The sequence below is a fragment of the Hylobates moloch genome, unplaced genomic scaffold (assembly GCF_009828535.3).
Source record: "Hylobates moloch isolate HMO894 unplaced genomic scaffold, HMol_V3 SCAFFOLD_6, whole genome shotgun sequence".
In the NCBI taxonomy this organism is placed as follows: Eukaryota; Metazoa; Chordata; class Mammalia; order Primates; family Hylobatidae; genus Hylobates; species Hylobates moloch.
This window is the reverse complement of record NW_026652281.1, coordinates 54,345,999-54,365,784: the sequence shown is the minus strand read 5'-3', so window position 1 is coordinate 54,365,784 and position 19,786 is coordinate 54,345,999. Positions and strand designations below refer to the sequence as shown.

Genomic DNA, 19,786 nt, shown 5'->3' with positions numbered 1-19,786 from the left:
ATACTATGTGCTAAAACAGGTACTAAGTACTTAATTGCATTACTTCTTTTAATTCTAACAACTCTATTTAGCAGATGATGGCCTGAAGCAACTGAAGATCCACAAAAGAAGTGAAAATAGACTTAACTGATGACATTCCACCACTGTGATTTGTTTCTGCCCCACCCTAACTGATCAATGTACTTTGTAATCTCCCCCACCCTTAAGAAGGTTCTTTGTAATTATCCCCACCTTTGAGAATGTACTTTGTGAGATCCACCCCCTGCCCGAAAAACATTGCTCCTAACTCCACTGCCTATCCCAAAGCCTATAAGAACTAATGATAATCCCACCACCCTTTGCTGATTCTCTTTTCGGACTCAGCCCACCTGCGCCCAGGTGAAATAAACAGCCTTGTTGCTCACACAAAGCCTGTTTGTTGGTCTCTTCACATGGATGCGTGAGACAGCTAGAAAGCAGGCACAGACATCTGGGCTCTTTCAGCAAGAAGCAACCCATTTTAGAGGAAAGAAGGGAATGAAAGTTGTAGTTGCTAAAGCCTAAAATGGGCAAGTGATTCTCCACGGTCTTCTATTGTTGGAAGTGGATCAGTAGAAAACACATTCTAATCCTCAAATTCCACCTGCTGTGTCACTATGGACTGACATTATCTTAGTTTCACCAAAAGGAGGAGGGAGGAAGGAGGGGGAACAGTTGGAGTAGTGTATATACAATGCTCCCTGAGTCCAGATCAAAAGAGTTTAAATGAGATACATCCAAATGTCTCAATGAGGCATTCCTACCCTATTCTAGTTCTCTATTTCAGTTTACATTGTCGTTCATATTGAGTCACCTAATTTTGCATTACCTAACAGGCCAACTGAAATATGGTTTCTATTTTTTTTTTTTTTTTTTTTTTGAGACGGAGTCTCGCTCTGTCACCCAGGCTGGAGTGCAGTGGTGCGATCTCTGCTCACTGCAAGCTCTGCCTCCCGGGTTCACGCTATTCTCCTGCCTCAGCCTCTCCAAGTAGCTGGGACTACAGGCGCCCGCCACCACGCCCGGCTAAATTTTTTTGTATTTTTAGTAGAGACGAGGTTTCACCGTGGTCTCGATCTCCTGACCTCATGATCCGCCCGCCTCGGCCTCCCAAAGTGCTGGGATTACAAGTGTGAGCCACCGCGCCCGGCCTGGTTTCTATTTTTATAAATAAATGTTAATAAACTGCTTTCTTTCATTGTTTCTCTGTTCAGCTCCAGAAAAGAGGCAAAAAGCCAGTGTTTTTAGACATGTGGTCCACAAACCTCTGGAGATTCCTGAGATTCTTTCAGGGGACCTGCAAGGTCTCTATTGCATTATAGTATTAAGACATTGTCTATTTCACTGTATTGACATTTGCATTAATCATTAAAAACACAATGAAGAATAAAACTGCCTGTGACTTAGCACCTATGAAGGCAGTGATACCAAACTATACTAGTAGTCATATTCTTTACTGCCACATAAGGGGGGTGGAAGTGGAGGTTGGAGGGAAGCCAACTACACATAAATGTCAATGAAGAGTAAAATTTACCTCTGTTAAATCTCAATCTATGAGTATATATCTGTTTAATATTTTGAGTGATGAAATGAAGGTATACATAAAGCACTTGCATACCAAACTATGCTATGATGATAGTCTGGAGGAAAAGCAGTTGTGCACTTGATTGCGTTTGGAGCTAAAGTAGTTAACTTTCTAATGGAATAGCATTTGTACTTCTAAGACTGATAGACAAATTATGATTATTCAGATTTGGGTAATTTGGAAGGCATTTTCTTGAAAATGAACAAAGTAAGCCTGACAATCCCATCCAAGAAAAACAACGGATGGTATTTGTGGTCAATGATACAAACTGAGCTTTCTTGTTAAAGTTGGAATTTTGGGAAACTTTTATCATCGCTGATAACTTTGAGAGTTTTTTAATTCTTAAAGCTTTTCTGATGATACTGGTGGAAATATTAATGGGTAGGATTTTTTTATACTGTGTAATAAGATGTGTCAACATTTACATGATTTATGTAACTAAGTGAAACAATATTTTCCAAATGACCAATGTATGATGTTACAAAATCATACATGGGTAAAAGATCCATTCAAAGTACAAGACAGACCAATGGATGTTTATGAGTATAAAATGTGTTGTAGACTCCATACTGCAACGAATCTTTAAGAAATAACTTCCTTTTTAGTGTGGGTATAGCATCAAAGAAGAATATACAAAATTATCTGAAAAAGCTATTAAAATCAACCTTTCTTTTACAATTGCATATCCGTTTGAGCCGAGTTTTCCTCAAAAAACATCAATGAAGACAACATATTATAAGAGAAGAAATACAGAAACAAGTATAAGAATTCAGCTGCCTTCTATTAAGCCAGACATTAAAGAGATTTTCAAAAATGCCATATTTTTCATTGTGTCTTTCATTTTAAAAATATAGTTATTTCTCATAAAATGCTATTTATGTCATCATAATAGGTTTATTGTTATTTAAAAATAAATATTTTAAAATGTTCTTTTTTAATTCCTTTCAATAGTAAACATCAATAGATATAACCCATATAAACAGTAACCCCACAGTGACCTTAATAAAGTTAAACACAAGCCAATGAGAAAAGACCTTACTCTGCCATAATTCTTCCCATGTTTCCTATGGGAAAGGAGATAGGGAGAGATGAGAAAGGAATTTTTTTTTTTTTTTTTTTTTTTTTTTTTGTCGGAGTCTCAGTCTATCGCCCAGGCTGGAGTGCAGTGGCGTGACCTCGGCTCACTGCAACCTCTGCCTCCCCAGTTCAAGCAATTCTCTTGCCTCAGCCTCCAGAGTAGCCGGGACTACAGGCGCGCACCACCACGCCCAGCTATTTTTGTATTTTCAGTAGAGACGGTATTTCACCATGTTGGCCACGCTGGTCTTGAAATTCTGACTTCAAGTGATCCGCCTGCCTCGGCCTCCCAAAGTGCTGGAATTACAGGCACAAGCCACTGTGCCCGGTCCCACTGGTTGTTTTCATACACATTAATTTACATCATTTATTCCTTATAAAAGTCTAACAGATATGATTATCCCTAATTTATAGATGTAGGAACTGAAAGAGTGATTTTTGCCTAAAGTCACAGTTGGTAAGCAAAAAAATTAAGATTATAGTATGTATTTGATTCTGAAGTTCTTATTCTTTTTACCATATCATATTTATGACAGACCCCCCACCACCCTAACTGGTCAGTGTCCAACAAAAACTCATAAATGCAGAGCTTTGGTCTTTATCATAATTTTTGTTTGAAATCCAAAGGTCTAATTCTTGAACTGATTTCTATTTCTTCATTATTGGCTTGTTTTGCCAAATCCAAAGAAGGCTGGGTACACTTAATAATGGCTGATAATTGGCTGGGCGTGGTGGCTCATGCCTGTAATCCCAGCACTTTGGGAGGCCAAGGCAGGCGGATCACGAGGTCAGGAGATCGAGACCATCCTGGCTAACACGGCGAAACCCCGTCTCTACTAAAAATACAAAAAATTAGCCGGGCACGGTGGCGGGTGCCTGTAGTCCCAGCTACCCAGGAGGCTGAGGCAGGAGAATGGCGTGAACCCAGGAGGCAGAGTTTGCAGTGAGCCGAGATCGTGCCATTGCACTCCAGCCTGGGCAATAGAATGAGACTTTGTCTCAAAAAAAAAAAAAAAAAGAAAAGATAAAAGAAAAAACAAATGGCTGATAACTGAGCTTCCAACACAATGTACTAATTTTCCAGTGTCAGCACACTTCAGTATAATATTCAAGAGTTCTTACAATCTCATGCTACTCAACATCAAAGGGTAGAGTTACACAAATAGGCAAAGGTCTGTCTTCATAGGTTCATGTAAACAAATAATATTCATTGGCCGGGCGCAGTGGCTCACGCCTGTAATCCCAGCACTTTGGGAGGCCGAGGCGGGCGGATCACGAGGTCAGGAGATCGAGACCATCTTGGCTAACACGGTGAAACCCCGTCTCTACTAAAAATACAAAAAAAAAAAAATTAGCCAGGCGTGGTGGCGGGCGCCTGTAGTCCCAGCTACTCGGAGAGGCTGAGGCAGGAGAGGAGCTTGCAGTGAGCCGAGACTGCGCCACTGCACTCCAGCCTGGGCGACAGAGCGAGACTCCGTCTCAAAAAAAAGAGCGAGACTCCGTCTTAAAAAAAACAAAACAAAACAAAACAAAAAATAATATTCATTAATCAAACCTTTATTTTAAAAATCTCCTGTGTGTCAGTTGTGGTGGCATGCACCTATAGTCCCAGCTACTTGGAAGGCTAAGGCAGGAGGATTGCTTGAGGCCAGGAGATCTACACTGCAGTGAGTTATGATGTCATCACTGCATTCTAGCCTGCGTGACAGAGTAAGGCCTTGTCTCAAAAAAAAAAAGGAAAGAAAGGAAAGGAAAGGAAGGGGAAGGGAGGAAAGGAAAGGGAAAGAAAAGGAAAAGGGGAAAGGGAAAGGAGAAAAAGTATCTACTGTGTTTACTAGGTTTTGAAAATATAAAACATGACAATGTAAAGGTTAATTTCTGGTAATTAAAACAAAATTATGGCCCTTTAAAGGCTTTAAAATTAATCAGGCTTGATCACAGTTTCCCTTTTAAATGAAAACTCTAAAATGAAGAAACAGGTATGCTTTGGTGAACAGTTAATGATTATATTTTAAGACTGCCTTATTGAATTGTTAGAAAATGCATGTAATAGTGACCTTATCAGGAGGGAGCCACTCCTCTCCTGGCCTCATATGGAGGCACTTCAGCTAGAGTTAACATTCTTAGTTTCTCTCCCTATATCCCATTCTTTCTTTCCCTCAGGAAGAATGTGACTTATCTGATTAGCACATTTAGGAAAAGAAACTGAATATGCTCAGCTCAGCTCTTCAGGGCATCTTCCAAATAGGTTGCAGAAAGGATGAATTCTAGTTTACTTTCTACCACATGAAAGGCAAAGGGAATGCTTGCAGGTGAAGGGGAAAAATTCATTTTGGGGGGAATATATCCGGAAGTCCATTAGCTACAGATCTAAATCAAATTTTCCAGTTGAACTGTATCAAATTTTAATGCTGGTGTTTTGTTTCCTTTTGTCTGATTCCTATGTAATATTGCTCACTGAGTTCCAAACTGCGGAGTGTAGCACTGAGGTACTATTTTGGAACAATGTTGTACTGTAATACAAAAACATATTTGGTCTTTGTCCTTGGTTCCTGGAACAGAGCTCCTAAAACGCTTGAAATTTCATGAGTCATAGAGTGTCTTTTGTTATTCATAACAATCCCCTGAAAAAAATCCATCACTGAGTTTATGCTAATGAGGTGACTTAGACTGGGGCCTTTAGATAGCCTCAGGATGGGACTGGTCACCAGAAAGACCCAGTGATTAGAGGGTACTTTCAGCCTCACCCACTAGTGTCCAGGAACGGGAGAGCTTCCAGGTTAGTAAACACACTGATGTGCAGCTGGGAGGGTGGCATGCCGAGAGAGGGGATGGAAGCTCAGTGTGCCCTTTCCCACATACCTTGCTCTACGCATTTCTTCCATTTGATTGTCCCTAAGTTGCATCCTTTATAATAAACTGGTAAACATAAGTATTTTCCTGAGCTCTGTGAGTCATTCTAGCAAGTTATTGAAACTGAGGAGGTGGTAGCAGGAACCCCTAATCTACATTCAGTTGGTCAGAAGTATGAGTGGCTCCTCCAGGACTTGTGACTGGTGTCTGAAATAGGGGCAGTCTTGTGAAACTGAACTCTTTAGGTAGATAATGTTAGAACTGACTTGAACTACTGGGCACCCAACAGAAAGTACAGAATTGGTTGGCATCAGAGAAAACACTCAGAAAGATACTGAATGGTACAAGGGCCAGGGACCTTAAGAATTGGATTAGTTCTCAATTGAGTCTGAACTTGAGAAATGATGTTATAAATTAGCCCTAAAGCCCCAAGACTGTGTGCCGGATGCTATGTTTGCTTTACATATATTATTATTATTTAGAGATGAAGTCTTGCTATATCAGGTTTTGAGTTTTGCTAGACTCAAACTCCTAGGCTCAAAAGATGCTCCCACCTCAGCCTCCTGAGTAGCTGGGACTATAGCCATATGCTATGGCACCTGGCTACATATATTATTATCATTCTACTTTTCAGACAAAAACTCAAGTGAAGGGGTGTTAACTTGAGGTCACACTATATTAAATGGAAGAGCTGGAATTCAAACTCAGGTCTATCGGAATGCTTTCTTTTTTGAGACGGAGTCTCGCTCTGTCGCCCAGGGTGGAGCGCAGTGGCGTGATCTCGGCTCGCTGCAACCTCTGCCTCCTGGGTTCAAGTGATTCTCCTGCCTCAACCTCCCGAGTAGCTGGGGTTACAGGCACCCACCACCATGCCTGGCTAATTTTTGTATTTTTAGTAGCGACAGGGTTTCACCATGTTGGCCAGGCTGGTCTCGAACTCCTGACCTCAGGCAATCTGCCCACTTGGCCTCCCAAAGTGCTGGGATTACAGGCGTGAGCCACTGCGACCCAGCCTCGTACTGCATTTTTAACCTCATCTCCATATTATATCTCTACAATGGTATGATTCTGAATGTTATTCATACATTAAAACAAGAAATAAAAAGTTATTACCACAATTTGCCTTCAATGGCTACAAGCTTTGAGTTGATATAGAAAAATATAAATGCCTTGGAATGTATTATAGAAAACATTTACAATAATACATTTTTATGCTGATTATTAAGATACTAACTAAGCCTCTTTTTCTTCTTTCCAGCTATATTTTAAAAGATCTGGGGGCAAAAAAAAAAAAGAGACTAAAGATAGAGTTTATTGGGGTACACAAGTTTCTAAGGGAAGCAAAATCCGATATGAACAGCAGCAGCCCCTTGTGGTCTAAGGGGAAAAATAGTGTATCTGTAGTTATGGAGGGTGAAAATATGTTTTTTAAAAGAATATATGTACATATTTAGCCATTTGACTTAGTTCTCAACCCAACACATTAAAAAACAAATGCTTTAAAAAATAATCTGTTGCCAAGATGCTTGTTAAAATTTTATAAGTTGAAATATTAAAATTCATTATGAATTAACACATTATAGAAAAATAAAATGTTTTTGTTTCATCGTTTTACAAAGTACTATAACCAGTGGTGATTAACACTGGGAATTTTGTGTCTTGATATGTGTTGCTCAAAAAGAAACTAAATTTATAGGATTACCACTAAATTGATGACATTTTCTGTCTTCACTCTTGAATTCTGTTGGCAGATGTTTCTGAGAACAAAAAATTCCATCTTATTACAAAACATATTAAGCAGGTTTTCCTGCCAGGCAAGTCTGACATGATGTTTATTGCCTAGACCAAATCAATCCCCTTAACAAGCCATAATATATGCTAGCAAGTACACTATTTCATAGTTAAGAAAACTTGCCACATGAAACAGTAAGTTCTTTGATCTCTCATGCTCTGCTCCTAATGTCTCAGAAAAGTGCTACATAATCTACTAGTTAGTCATATCTATTTATACTCAGTAAGTAAAATAAAATTATACTTTGCTAATCTTAAAGTTTTAGGCCCGAATTCTACTTTACTTTTGCCTGGGTATACTAGATATTTGCAAAAATTTGAAAGGAGACTGGCTATTTACAAGATACTAGAGAAAAGAAAATCCAAATACTTGAATATACTTGGAAAATAAAATAGTTTCAGAAATTAAACAATCATTGTTTGTAATACAAATAAATTGAACTTGGTTGCTAAAACACTGGATAGAAATGACTTCAGTGGCATTTGCACAGAAGAGATTCAGAACTGTGAACATACCCCAGTCAGAACATCAAAAACGTATTTTTGGAAAGAAAGCTTTAGTTTATCAGAGTTGGCTATTTTCTAAACAATTGCAAAAATTCACATGAATGCTGAAAAAAATCAATCAGAAAACTAGGCAACACCAACTATCTTACAAATTAAAGAATAAGATTTTTGATGGATGTCAACAAATAACTGATAAATATTTAAGCATCTCTATGTGCAATTCCAGGCTTTGCTAAGATTCCTATTCTGTAAATGCTTCTTCCACATTTGGACTTTTCGTTTTGTGTCCATGTAATTCTCTTCCCCTCTATCCTCAGCATCTGTTTTTGCTTTCTTTCACATGCTGGGTCTAATTCTTCTACTTTACTTCCCATCAGCAGAGTCTACAAATAAGTCTCACTTTAGGAAAGAGATGTTCAAGCACTTCCAACTCAACATTAGACAGATCAGCATCAAGTCACTTTCGACTATACTCTACACATAGTCTCTCAAATTCTATTAACTGACCTTCCTTGATTTACTTGTCCTCTTATGCTCCAGTTTGATACCAGAATAACCTTCATTCCTATGCTGCAGTTTCTTTTATCTAGGTATCACTTAGGCCTAATCTTTTTGTTTTGTTCTCCATCCAAGGGATTAAATTCTAGTATCAGTTTCTGACTCCCTCATAATATGCTCTGTACTAATGCAAAAAGCAGCACATATCGCTTTTAAGGATTGACATGCAATGCCAAAACATATAAAGCATGCTCAAAGATCTAAAGGATTATGGGAAGATCTAGGAAAGGCATGAAAATAATTGGTAATATTAATTAAATTATTAGACAAAAATACAAGAGACATATCAAGATAGTACCTGGTAAATTCCATGTAAATTAGCTAATCATTATAAATTCCATGAGTCTCAGTAAGGAGAGGTCACTGGTTATAGTGAGAGGAAGAGGTGGAATTTCAGATAGGCACTTACAACGTGGGTTATAAGTGGATAGAATTTTGGATTCAGGAAAGAACAGGAATTGAAGTTACGGATTCCATAAAGCACAAAGTTTGTACAAGGTAGAGTAACCCCAGTAGCCTGGCTGTACTCTTAAGAGCAAATGTGTAACACAGAAATTGCAATGGGTCAGGTTGAAACATTTCCATTTTCATCCATAATTTTAGCAGTATAACGACATAGCTCAAAAGGAAAATAGGATATTCTACTTTTATATATTCAGATGAAAATATATAGTTCAAGGTATCAAATAATGACCTTATATCATTAATTTTTGGGTTGTAATCTCAGCTCCTGGATTGAGTAGGAAGTCAAAAATTGTAGTGCTGTTTGACTTTTTGTTTTGGTTTGTTGGAATGTTTCCTCATAGAAAATCAAGCTGCACACTTTAATAATGCAGGACATATTTTAAAAAGTAGTAGTTGTAGTGTGGGGTTTTAATCCTGGCTCTACCACCTTATTTAAAATTTATTGTGAAAGATCTGCTCTACAAATATTTATTATGAAGACTCTGTTGTAGGCTCTGGGATACAGTAGTGAGCAAAACAGACTAAGTGCATGCCCTCATGAAGCTTATATTAAGAACTAGGTGACCTTTGAAAAATTACTCAAAGGGGTGTGTGTGTGTGTGTGTGTGTGTGTGTGTGTGTGTGTGTGTGTGTGTATGGTACAGTCTTCATTAGTTGCAATGGAAAGTGGCAGAGGGGAGGATATGATAGCTCCTGCTCCTGGGGCAGGGTCCCCAGACTGAGTTTCCACCCTCCAAAAGCTAAAAATTTTTGACCCGCAGTCTGATCTGTAAATTTGGATCAGTATTAGTCATACTATTTGTAGAGAATATATAAATATATATACATATTTATAGAAATACTTACATTTATACATATAAATTGTTTATAAACATTTAATAAATAGAGTCCATTAAATAATAGCTGGTCAAAAATCTATCTTTGTCATCAAATATTGTTTACTATATTGTAACATACATTTACTATACATGGCTTAATTTTCAAATTTCAGATACATATTTTGTTTTCAATCTACAGAACAATGTGGTAAAGAAGAAAGAGGGGAAGAATCTACAGTAATTACTAGTCCTGGTTTCAACAAGTAGATTTATTATCTACCATTTACTAGCTTAGTGATCCTAGACTAACATTTGTGTATCAGTTTCCAACTATAAAATCAGGACAAAATGATGTGATTCATCTATCTATTAGGCTGTCACAAAGAATAGAAGATAACTGTAAATTGGTAAGAAGTATATAAATAAAAGTTAATTTAGTTCCATCATATAAAATGCTCTGTGTCTGAAAATTATAAACACTTGGTATTGGGAGATATGTAGAGAGAAGAAGAGCACTAGTAGAAGTCATTTCTAGAGTGGATCAAAATTACTAAGGAATTAATACGCCTTACACAAAATGAACCATTCTTCTCTTTCCCACTACAAGGCCAAAACTTACTATCTAGAAGTATGTTTGAAGAGTGTCAGCATATCTCTGCTATTTTACAAAATTCCAGAAGATTTTAAGAGAAATGATGTTTACTAAGAAAAAACATTTCATAACTAAGACCATCGATACAGAGTTGTATTATGTGTTTGGGCCTATTTTTGTCTTTTGATGCTTTTGTTGGGAACCTGAATTGATGAGTGAAATGGGACAAAGAGGCAAAAAGACTTAGAAAAGAGGGAAAAATGACAGGAGTTTAAAAGAGAGAAAATAATTAAAAAGAAAACAAAAGGAAAGAGAGCAGGTCTTAACAACGAAGCAACATAAAAAGAATGTTGTTTCCTTGGTATAAGAAAAAATAGATGCGAGGAAAAACAAAGCAGATGTGAAAAACAGAATAAAGAAAATGCATGCATAAAGAGAACAAAAGAAAAAAAGCAAAGCAATGGTGACAAGAGAAAGACAAAATAGGAAGAAATAAACTTATGGGACAGATGTCTGATATCTGAGATAGATACTTAATCTGTACATGTCATAGGCAAAAAAAATTGTTTAAGAAGAAATAAACTTAATATAAAATATCATTTTGTTTGCATTTTACATAAACAAGTAAGTATTCCTTATGATTTTACATTTCAAAAGCCTTATATGATTCATTTCTGGAATCTGGATATCAGAAGTAATCTTTTAAAAATTTTAACCTGTCATAAGATGGTGGTTTACAGACTGGATCATATAGAAGGAAGCTTAGTACAACTGATAGAGAAGACAGTAACATCATGACCCCGACGTAATTATATAAAAGAAAGGGGGTGATATAACCGCATTGGAACAAACAAGCTACTTATTGCTTCTAAATATAATAAGCGTTCTTACTTTTCAAATAATATATTAAATAGTGAGATAGTTTCTAAAAATTTAAATATTATAATCTGCTTGATTCATTATATGAACTGCTTTGAGAATTCTTTTTCAGGATACATTTTTGGGGTCTTCAGAATATATATGCTGTTTTCACCACTGCTTAACTGTCATAGCTTACTCAATAGACTGACCTATAAATAAAATGTTTTGAATGTTTAAAGTACAATTCCAAAAAGTAGAGTGATTATGCCATGAACTAGAATAATATAGAAAATAAAAACTTAGAAAGCAATATATTTCCCCTAAAAGGTGGTATGAAACATTTTATTAATGATCTTCTAAAGTAAATGTAAAAATAGCTCAAGTTGAATAATCTGAAATGTTACTACTATCCTATTGTATAATTTATAAAATGTTATTTTCTCTATGTTTAAATGTTCTGAATTGCTCACTTTTGAGGACTATTTCAATATACTATTTTTCTTAACCAGTAGCATTTTCAACATGCTTTACTATTAAACTTCTAGCATCCATAATAAGGGCTTTGAAAATTGACAAGTGTCTCATATATATAATTTACAGTATGTATGTCAAGCTTCTGAATATGTCCAAGTGTAAATAAAATTGTTTGTGCCCCCTACAGAATTAGAAATCCTTGGGCAACACTGCTCTAATGATCCCATACTGTTAGTACTACAAAGTGTAAAAGTTAGCTGGGTAGGACAAGAGAAAAGGACAGAGTTCCCACATTATGCTATCCCTACACTATTTTGACTTAAGTATTTATTAAGATATTAATTACTCTTCCTCCCTCTATCTGCCTTTAGACATTAGACTGAGACACTGTAGATAGTTGCTCATCGTAAAACAATGCATTATCCAGTAAACCTTACCCCCCAAGATGAATGTTTTGCATGGAGCATTATTAATTCAGCGGGTAATATGTCTTAGAATTGTTAGGCTACATATACTCCCTCTTATGGACAACATAATGGCATGTTATGCTGATGCTACGTTTCCTTAAAGAAACAGCGTGTTTGGAAACTGCCTTCTGCATCCATCACAATAAAATTATTTTAGAAGATTTTTCTTGAGGTAGTATGTGACACAAAAGGAAATAGAATTTGCATTTGTGACTTCTACAAAATGTCACACTGAAATAAGAATGATGCGTTTTATAATTCTGAATTTAAAAACCCATTTAATCCAAGTAGACAACCATGGGAAATAAATGATGAAAAATAAAAAAATAAATATTCTTGAAGAAAAACAAAACAATCTATATAAAATAAAATATATACAAGGTAAAGAAAATAGTAAAGGAAAGTAGTGATCTCACTCACTCTGATATACAATTGCATCATTTCTTTTTCTCTTTGGGGGTTACGATACTTCTCATAGAAATCACGTCGCTTCTTTGTTTCTTTAGAAACTTTATCTTTTCTTTCCCGTTTTTCTGCTGGTTCATCTGAACTATCAGATGATGACTGTACGTGTATCTTCGGCTTTTCTACTTCAATATAGTTTTCATTGGGATTTAGTACTATTACTCCATATCCTTCCTGTTTTGAAATGAAAGAAGGTAGCATAATTTAAATCTTATAATCCATTTCAATTTTCAAAAAAGTTCTTAAAATTTCAGGCTAAGCAATTTTTATATAGTTGCATATTCATTAAAATACTCCTTTAGGCAAGATTATGATTTTATTTTTTTCAAAAGAAAGTCATTTAAAATTGTTTGCCTTTATTGTGTATATAAATAAGCATTTATTATTTATAAGAACAAAGAACATAATTGCAACATAAAGATTATAAAGCTTAAATTAAAAAACTAATTCAGATATCTCAGAACCCAAAAAATGACTGAAATAAATTAGCAAATAATTTATTTTCAAGTATACTTTCAAATTATATTAATATTTATACTATCTGTTTTGAGAAAACAACCTCTGAAATTGAAGTTTACAATTCAAACTACATTTTTTTGTAAATTTTTCTTTACAATGGCCCTTTCAAGAGCATTTTTAATTTGTCTGAACAATTAAAAATAAGCAGCTAAAAAGGAATAAATTTGATTTAACATTCCAAAACCATCCATATCTACATTATTATAAAGACAACATCTACCTGTGTACCTTGAATTTTATTTACTTCTTTTCTCACAGGAGGCCAGAAAAATCATAGAGCAAAGTAAGCCACTGTCTTACTATAATGTATGGAAGCAAGTCTTTAATCTTAAAATTTCTTCCATTTTTCAACCTACCATAAAAATTCTCTTTATTAAAAACTACAATCAGGAAATAAGCAAGGTTCCAAAGTTAAAAAATACAGCTTGTTGAGCTAGTAAGGCTTTAAAAAAAAAATTTGTAAAACATATGTTTTCCTGTCTCATGTCTTTCTAGCCTGGCAAACATTTCTGTGGTTATAATTAAGAAAACATTTGATATTTATATTATGTCTAATGGAATAAGCTAACCATGAGAAAATTATAGAGAGGGATAAACAATAACCACTGACCAGCATGGGTAACACAAATTTTGAAGCTATTATATATCTTGTCTTTTCTATTCAGTTATGTGTTGTGAGGTTCCAATTATGTCCTTGTAAAATACTATAAGGTCTTATGTATGATATTATAATAAAAACATACGAGCTACAGAAAATAGCTCACAAAATCTATTTATTAGAAAATCTATTTAATAGAAAATAAAACTTATAAAATCTCATCCTTACTTAAAATAGGTAGTATATATAGTATTTCAAGACAGTAACTGTAGAATCTTCTACTTGAAGTTTAAATTTTAAATTCTTTTTTTGCCAAATCAACCATAAGATGATTTTAAAAAATTGACAGCAGTAATAGTAAACCAGTATCAGCACAGACTCAATTATCTTATTTTAAAATATGCTGCATTACTGCACATGGTTGGTTTTTTTAAACAGTTGATTTCACAAACTACTTACAAACTTCTTTGGAATTGTTTTCTATTTTTTCCTCCATCAGATGATATTATTGTCTAAAACGATTATTTAGTTTGGAAATTTTCAAGATCACTGAAGTTCTGATTTTAATGATAGGACTATTAAGATATAGTCATCTTACATATATGAAAACTATATAATAATATATAGCAAACTGATTTACAAAACACCACCCATTCTTCAACAGATGTTCAAATAAAGCTTTTAGAATAATGCTTCTTTCACAAAAGGCTTATAAAACACTTTACACATTTTGTAATTTAAACATTCTACATCAAAGCAAAAGAGAATTTTTTTTTAAAGTTTCTTAGCTCTAAGTCAAAAGTTTTACCAACAAAAGATATTTTATTTGGTCCTGCTTTATTCTAATCTGTACAGCTATTCAAAAGTCTTGTAATTCATTGTGATCACTGTCAGGTAGACAGATTGTAACTTGGTGATTTTCTACAGTTGGACACACTTGACTAGTTATTAAAATCACATTTGAAGGAAGTTCCTACCCCTCTTCCTTGTGCCTCTTACAACTTTTCACGCCCTTCTCAAATTTCAGCTATAACTTCTCCTCCCACCAAAAGTAAGTTAAAGAACACTGTTGCACTCTGCTAAACAGGGTGAAATAGAGGCATTCAGTACACTGTCTCTGGTGTAAGGAACATAGTCAAAAAAGGTCACCATAGGCCAAAAAGAAAATTGCCTCCTTACTAGATTCTGTACCGTGAGTAAGTGGTCTCCTGTCATGTTTCTTCCCTGCCTTCTCTGAGTGAACTGAACTTTAAACACACATACACACACACACACACCACACACACACACACACACACACACACCCCACCCTCTCATACTCAGGAGTTAAAATTAGCAAGACCAAAATAGAATCTTAAAATTAGTAGAGATTAAAATAGTGATATACTACATTTTAATGATAATATGAAAAATTTCAAATTCAAAAACTTCACTCAAGGTAAAAGAGTGGGACTTTAATAAACTGAAATAACATGGCATCATCTTTGTATAATGAATAAATCTCAAATAAAGGTAAACTCTTTGAACAAAATTTACAGTCACCAGAATTATAAAACTATTATCTTATTACTTAATCAATAAAAATAATATTTTCATATCTGGCTTATTTGAGCAGAACTTTAAAGTTCAATTTTTAGAAATCATAGATTGAAAAATTATCGTGTCTACTTAATTTTAAATAGACTCTGAAATTTGATATGTTCCATGTAAATAAGTATTGAAAAAAAGGCATTTATAAATCATCAATGAAGCAGTATTTGTCTAAGTAACTGAAAATTACATGACTCATTTGTTCAATATCATAAAGGCACAATGTCAATGTTTCACTTAGGCATCAACAGATGAGAAATGATTCTATTTTTAAATCACCACTATATAAATCAATTGAAGATTTGTTATCATTTAGATTTCAAAAATGGATGTTTCTATTTAAACACCCAAACTATTTAGAAAATATTTTATCCTTTAGATATTTCAGATTGCCAATTTAATTAATGTGACAACAATCAAGAAATACTCAGGAACATTCTCTGTAGAAATGAGAGCTGATTTTAATAAATGTCTTTGTTGCAAATCCAATTACCGTTCTGTAAAAAAACTAACATGTACAATTAAAATATTTCTGTTAAATTAATTAATGCAATATTCACAGAGATCATTCATAACCATTTTGTAATGAGTAGCAGAAAGCAAGAGTAAGAAAATAAAGTTAACTATCCCACCTATGTGCTCTAATCAGAGATATATAGTAAAACTTAATGTTTTCCTTCTTTTCTCTGTCATATGTAACACTGACAAAAATTTCCTTTATATAAGCTACAAAGATTTTTGCCATGTCAACATCAATATATGGAAACTAAAGAGTCAAAGAAAATAAAGTAAAACAAAGCAAAGACAAAATGTCACTAGTTAAATTTTACTGTTTTAAATTGAATAATATCAACTTCTTCAAAAATCAGAGTAAATACCATTTAAAAAAGTGATTCTTTCCATTCCCAGTAACTCAATCAGCACACAACAAAATTAGTAAGAAGAGATGCTAGTGTGACCTTTCACGAATGTACCCATAAAGTTTTATGAAACTACACTATAATATCAGGCATCAAGTATAATATCTTAAAAGAACTGTGGGTTGCTACTCTACTAAGGAAGGTTCCATAACTATGCTTAGACTCTTAAACATTTTATATTGAAGTATTTCTTTTATATTTAATTATTTCTTAAGTATGCTACATTTCTTATAAGATAAAAAGTTAGGTCATTTCAAATATACATCGAAACCCTTTCTCTTATCTTTGAAAAGACAAAATGATCAAATCGATTATCTAGCATTCTACAACTAAATAAATAAAACTTCTGGCATCCTTTATAATGATTTACCAAATCAATTCCAATATCCAACATTTCAAAAGACAAAGCATACATAAAGTTGTTAATTAACTCATGTTTGATCACAGTCTAGTAGAAATTAAGGTGATCAAGACGATATATATTGGTAAAAGTAAGCTTTATATCTTTAATTCATCTCATTCCATTTTTATACTTTTGTTGCTATAATTCTACTTTCATTTTCAGACCTGTGTTTACAAGGTATTAACCATGGGATCTTAATCAGAAACCCTTAAAAGTTCATTCCTAGACATAGCATTTTATTCAGCACAAGTACTTGTGATTTAAATAGAATACACAGGTCTTTAGGCGTTCTTTACTTTGAAGTCTGTAGATGCACTTACTAATAAATAATAAACCATTTATCATTCAACCAACAAATGATGGCTTAGGTCAGAGAGATCTAAAACAAACAGGTGATGCCAAACACAACCAAAAAGGAAAACTTTGATAGACAAATTATATCAGTACAAATACACACTTATCAAGAAGATTCTGTAAACAGATAAAAATCTTAAAATGCCCGACCAAAACCAGACTTCTGACCCCAAATGAAATCTGATAAAACTGAAGACTTATCCATGTTAATTTACCTAGTCATTACCAATTATAAGAAAAATGGAAAACAGGCAAATTCTACATCTTTTCAAGTATCTTGTGGTTGGCTAAATAAAAAATCAGCTGAAAGTACTTGGCTCTGCATATTAACCTGACAATACTGCAAGCCACATGTGACCAGAGAGGTCAGGGGTTAGAGTGGAATCCTTTGACCTATGGAACTATCTGTTTTGGTCTTCAGGCAAGGCTCTGTAAGAGATCATTTTACATAAATTTATCAATCATATTTCTCAAGTTCAGCATTCTATCTGCTTGGTTTGAAAGAAGACAGGTGTTCATCCTCAAGGGAAATGAAACCCAAAGTGCTTTATCTATAAACGACATCTACCCATAGACAAACCACTGTCCATTCATCTTTTCTGAAAGATGTATGTTGTATTTATTCTCATCTTTTTCCAAGAAGGGTATGTATATGTCACTGTTGCAACATCCTAGGTGCAACAGTGAGATGAGGTCATGACAACCAATCAGAAGTCACTAGTGAAGCGTTAAAGTAAACATAGCTGTTGGAGCTGCAGCTCTGCTTGAAAAATGCCCCCTCCATTATTTTAGCAATTTTCTCAAGACGTGACCTGGGACTGAAACGCGTGAAACGTCACTTGACTCCGTTTTGTGTTTCTTCTCAGTGTGCATTTAGGTAACGGTACTCTACTAATATTTTGTAAAATGTTCTTCATAACCATACTTTAACTTGTAGCTTCATGAAATCTAATGCTATGTGTGTTCCATGGTATAAAAATACCACAATATGGACCAACATAGTTTATCCCAGTTAAGTTTCCAACTTCAAATAGCTCATCAAGTTAGTCAGTAAAAGAAAACATGCCACAAAAAGTTTTCAGAGGACCACCTGTTGTCTATTATTTTTACATAGCACTTACTCATAAATCATAACACAGGGTAATTAATCAAGCTGTCAAAGAGAAGGTCAAAGGTTATATGGTAGAGTCAGAAGGTCATGCATGGGCTGATAGAGGTCAGGGTCACACTGCATTCCTCATTATCAAGTTGGGATGAGAGACGGCCCAAGCAAACAAAAGTGAAAGCAGATGGAGAAGTGAGTGGATAAAAAAAAAAAGAAAGAAAAGAAAATTTCACAAACAAAAAGAAAAGTGAAAGAAGACTGTCAGCTGCCTTCAAATAGAGAATAGAAGGGAAAAGAAATACACTGAAATGTGCTCAAAGGAGCTCAAGAACATAAAGAAACTACAGTTTTATTAATTAAATAAACTGAATATAACTTTTCTTGGCCATTTTATTAGTAGATACTAAGCAATATTAGAAAATACGTGTTCGGCATCTCTCTACCTTCTCCAGTTAGATTAATTCAGGTAAGGCAAAGAGTTCCATGGATGAAGAATAATTTACAAAAACAAACAAACAAAAAACTTACAATAAGAGAGTTTTTCCCCCTAATATTGTGTCAGGGTTATAACACAGATGCAGATAGTTTTAAGCCATACAACAGATAAATTCTTGAGTATGATACAAAGATACCCATAAACACAAATGTATCATAAAAGTTCTTCTGAATAACAAAACAGTTATAAAATATTCTATTATTACATTGGCCTGAATTAGATGCAGAATACTGTGCAAAATTAGCTGTCATCCTTTGCTCAAAATCTTTGTTAATCTCATTTTGAATGTTTGCAGCTTTATCAACACATGCATCAATGTCAGCTCCTTGGTTACTGAACCGCTGTAGTTGGAAGAAGATATAATTAAAATGTTTTGGCACAGAAAAGGTGAAATTGTATCTTCCCTTGTTCCCTTAGGAGTCTGTAAAACATGAAGGATATATTGACAAACACACACCCTTGTCTCCAGTTCTGACATGTCAGGTCATCCAAGCACTATTTATTTTAAAACATGCGCTTTGCACTTACCCATATTATCACCCACTCCATTTCTAACTTTTCCTGGGTTTTAGAACATTATGTTGCTTAAATTTTGCAAATTTCTCTTCTATTCACAATTTACTTATGGAAAGATTCTATAAATGCACAATAGTACCATTAATACATTTACCATTCATTTTTGAGGACAGAAATATGATGTAATACCATAGTTTTGTGAAATCTTTTAAAGTCTTTGCTTCTCATTCTCACAAAATGACACAAAGGTATACCCACACATTTATACATTAAACTAAAAAGAAGTAACCAGTTAAAACTGTTGCCCAGTCAATGATATATCAAAATCCCTAAATGAATTTAGGAAATCGAACAGATACCTCTTCATTACATGGTCTAAAGAAGACTTGGATGGGCATATTCATCGCATTAACTTTACTATTCCTCATGCTAGTTATGCCTGTACATTTTAAAATGCTGAATGAAAGTCCAATGTTCTCCTAACTTCTTGTGAAAATCTATTATAAAGTTGTGTAAATATAGTAGTTCTCAAACATCTCTGGTAGCCACATGGGCTTTCAAAATATTATCACTTTGACCCAATCATATATCATACAAACATATGCTTAAGTTTTTAAGCTAATCATAAAAGCTGTTTAACAATTACAGTACCCAAATCATTCTATATTAAATATACCACCTTTCTCTTTCTTCTTTCAATTAAAATATCATGTGTTTAAATTATTTTCATTGTTTTTTCAAGAATATATCAGTG

General features: G+C 34.4%; 1 protein-coding gene across 7 annotated transcripts in view; it reads right to left on the bottom strand.

Moving 5' to 3' along the window:
- Positions 1–19,786, bottom strand: part of FAM172A (family with sequence similarity 172 member A) — a 477,012-nt gene that overhangs the window by 239,287 nt on the left and 217,939 nt on the right. For 6 of the 7 annotated variants that reach the window (XM_058440715.1, XM_058440713.1, XM_032156824.2 and 3 more), the window contains one exon: positions 12,487–12,705. The exons of the other annotated variant lie outside the window; for it this stretch is intronic. In XM_058440715.1, the coding sequence (XP_058296698.1) occupies positions 12,487–12,705 (219 nt within the window). The remainder of the gene's footprint in view (positions 1–12,486; positions 12,706–19,786) is intronic. 7 annotated transcript variants of the gene reach the window in all.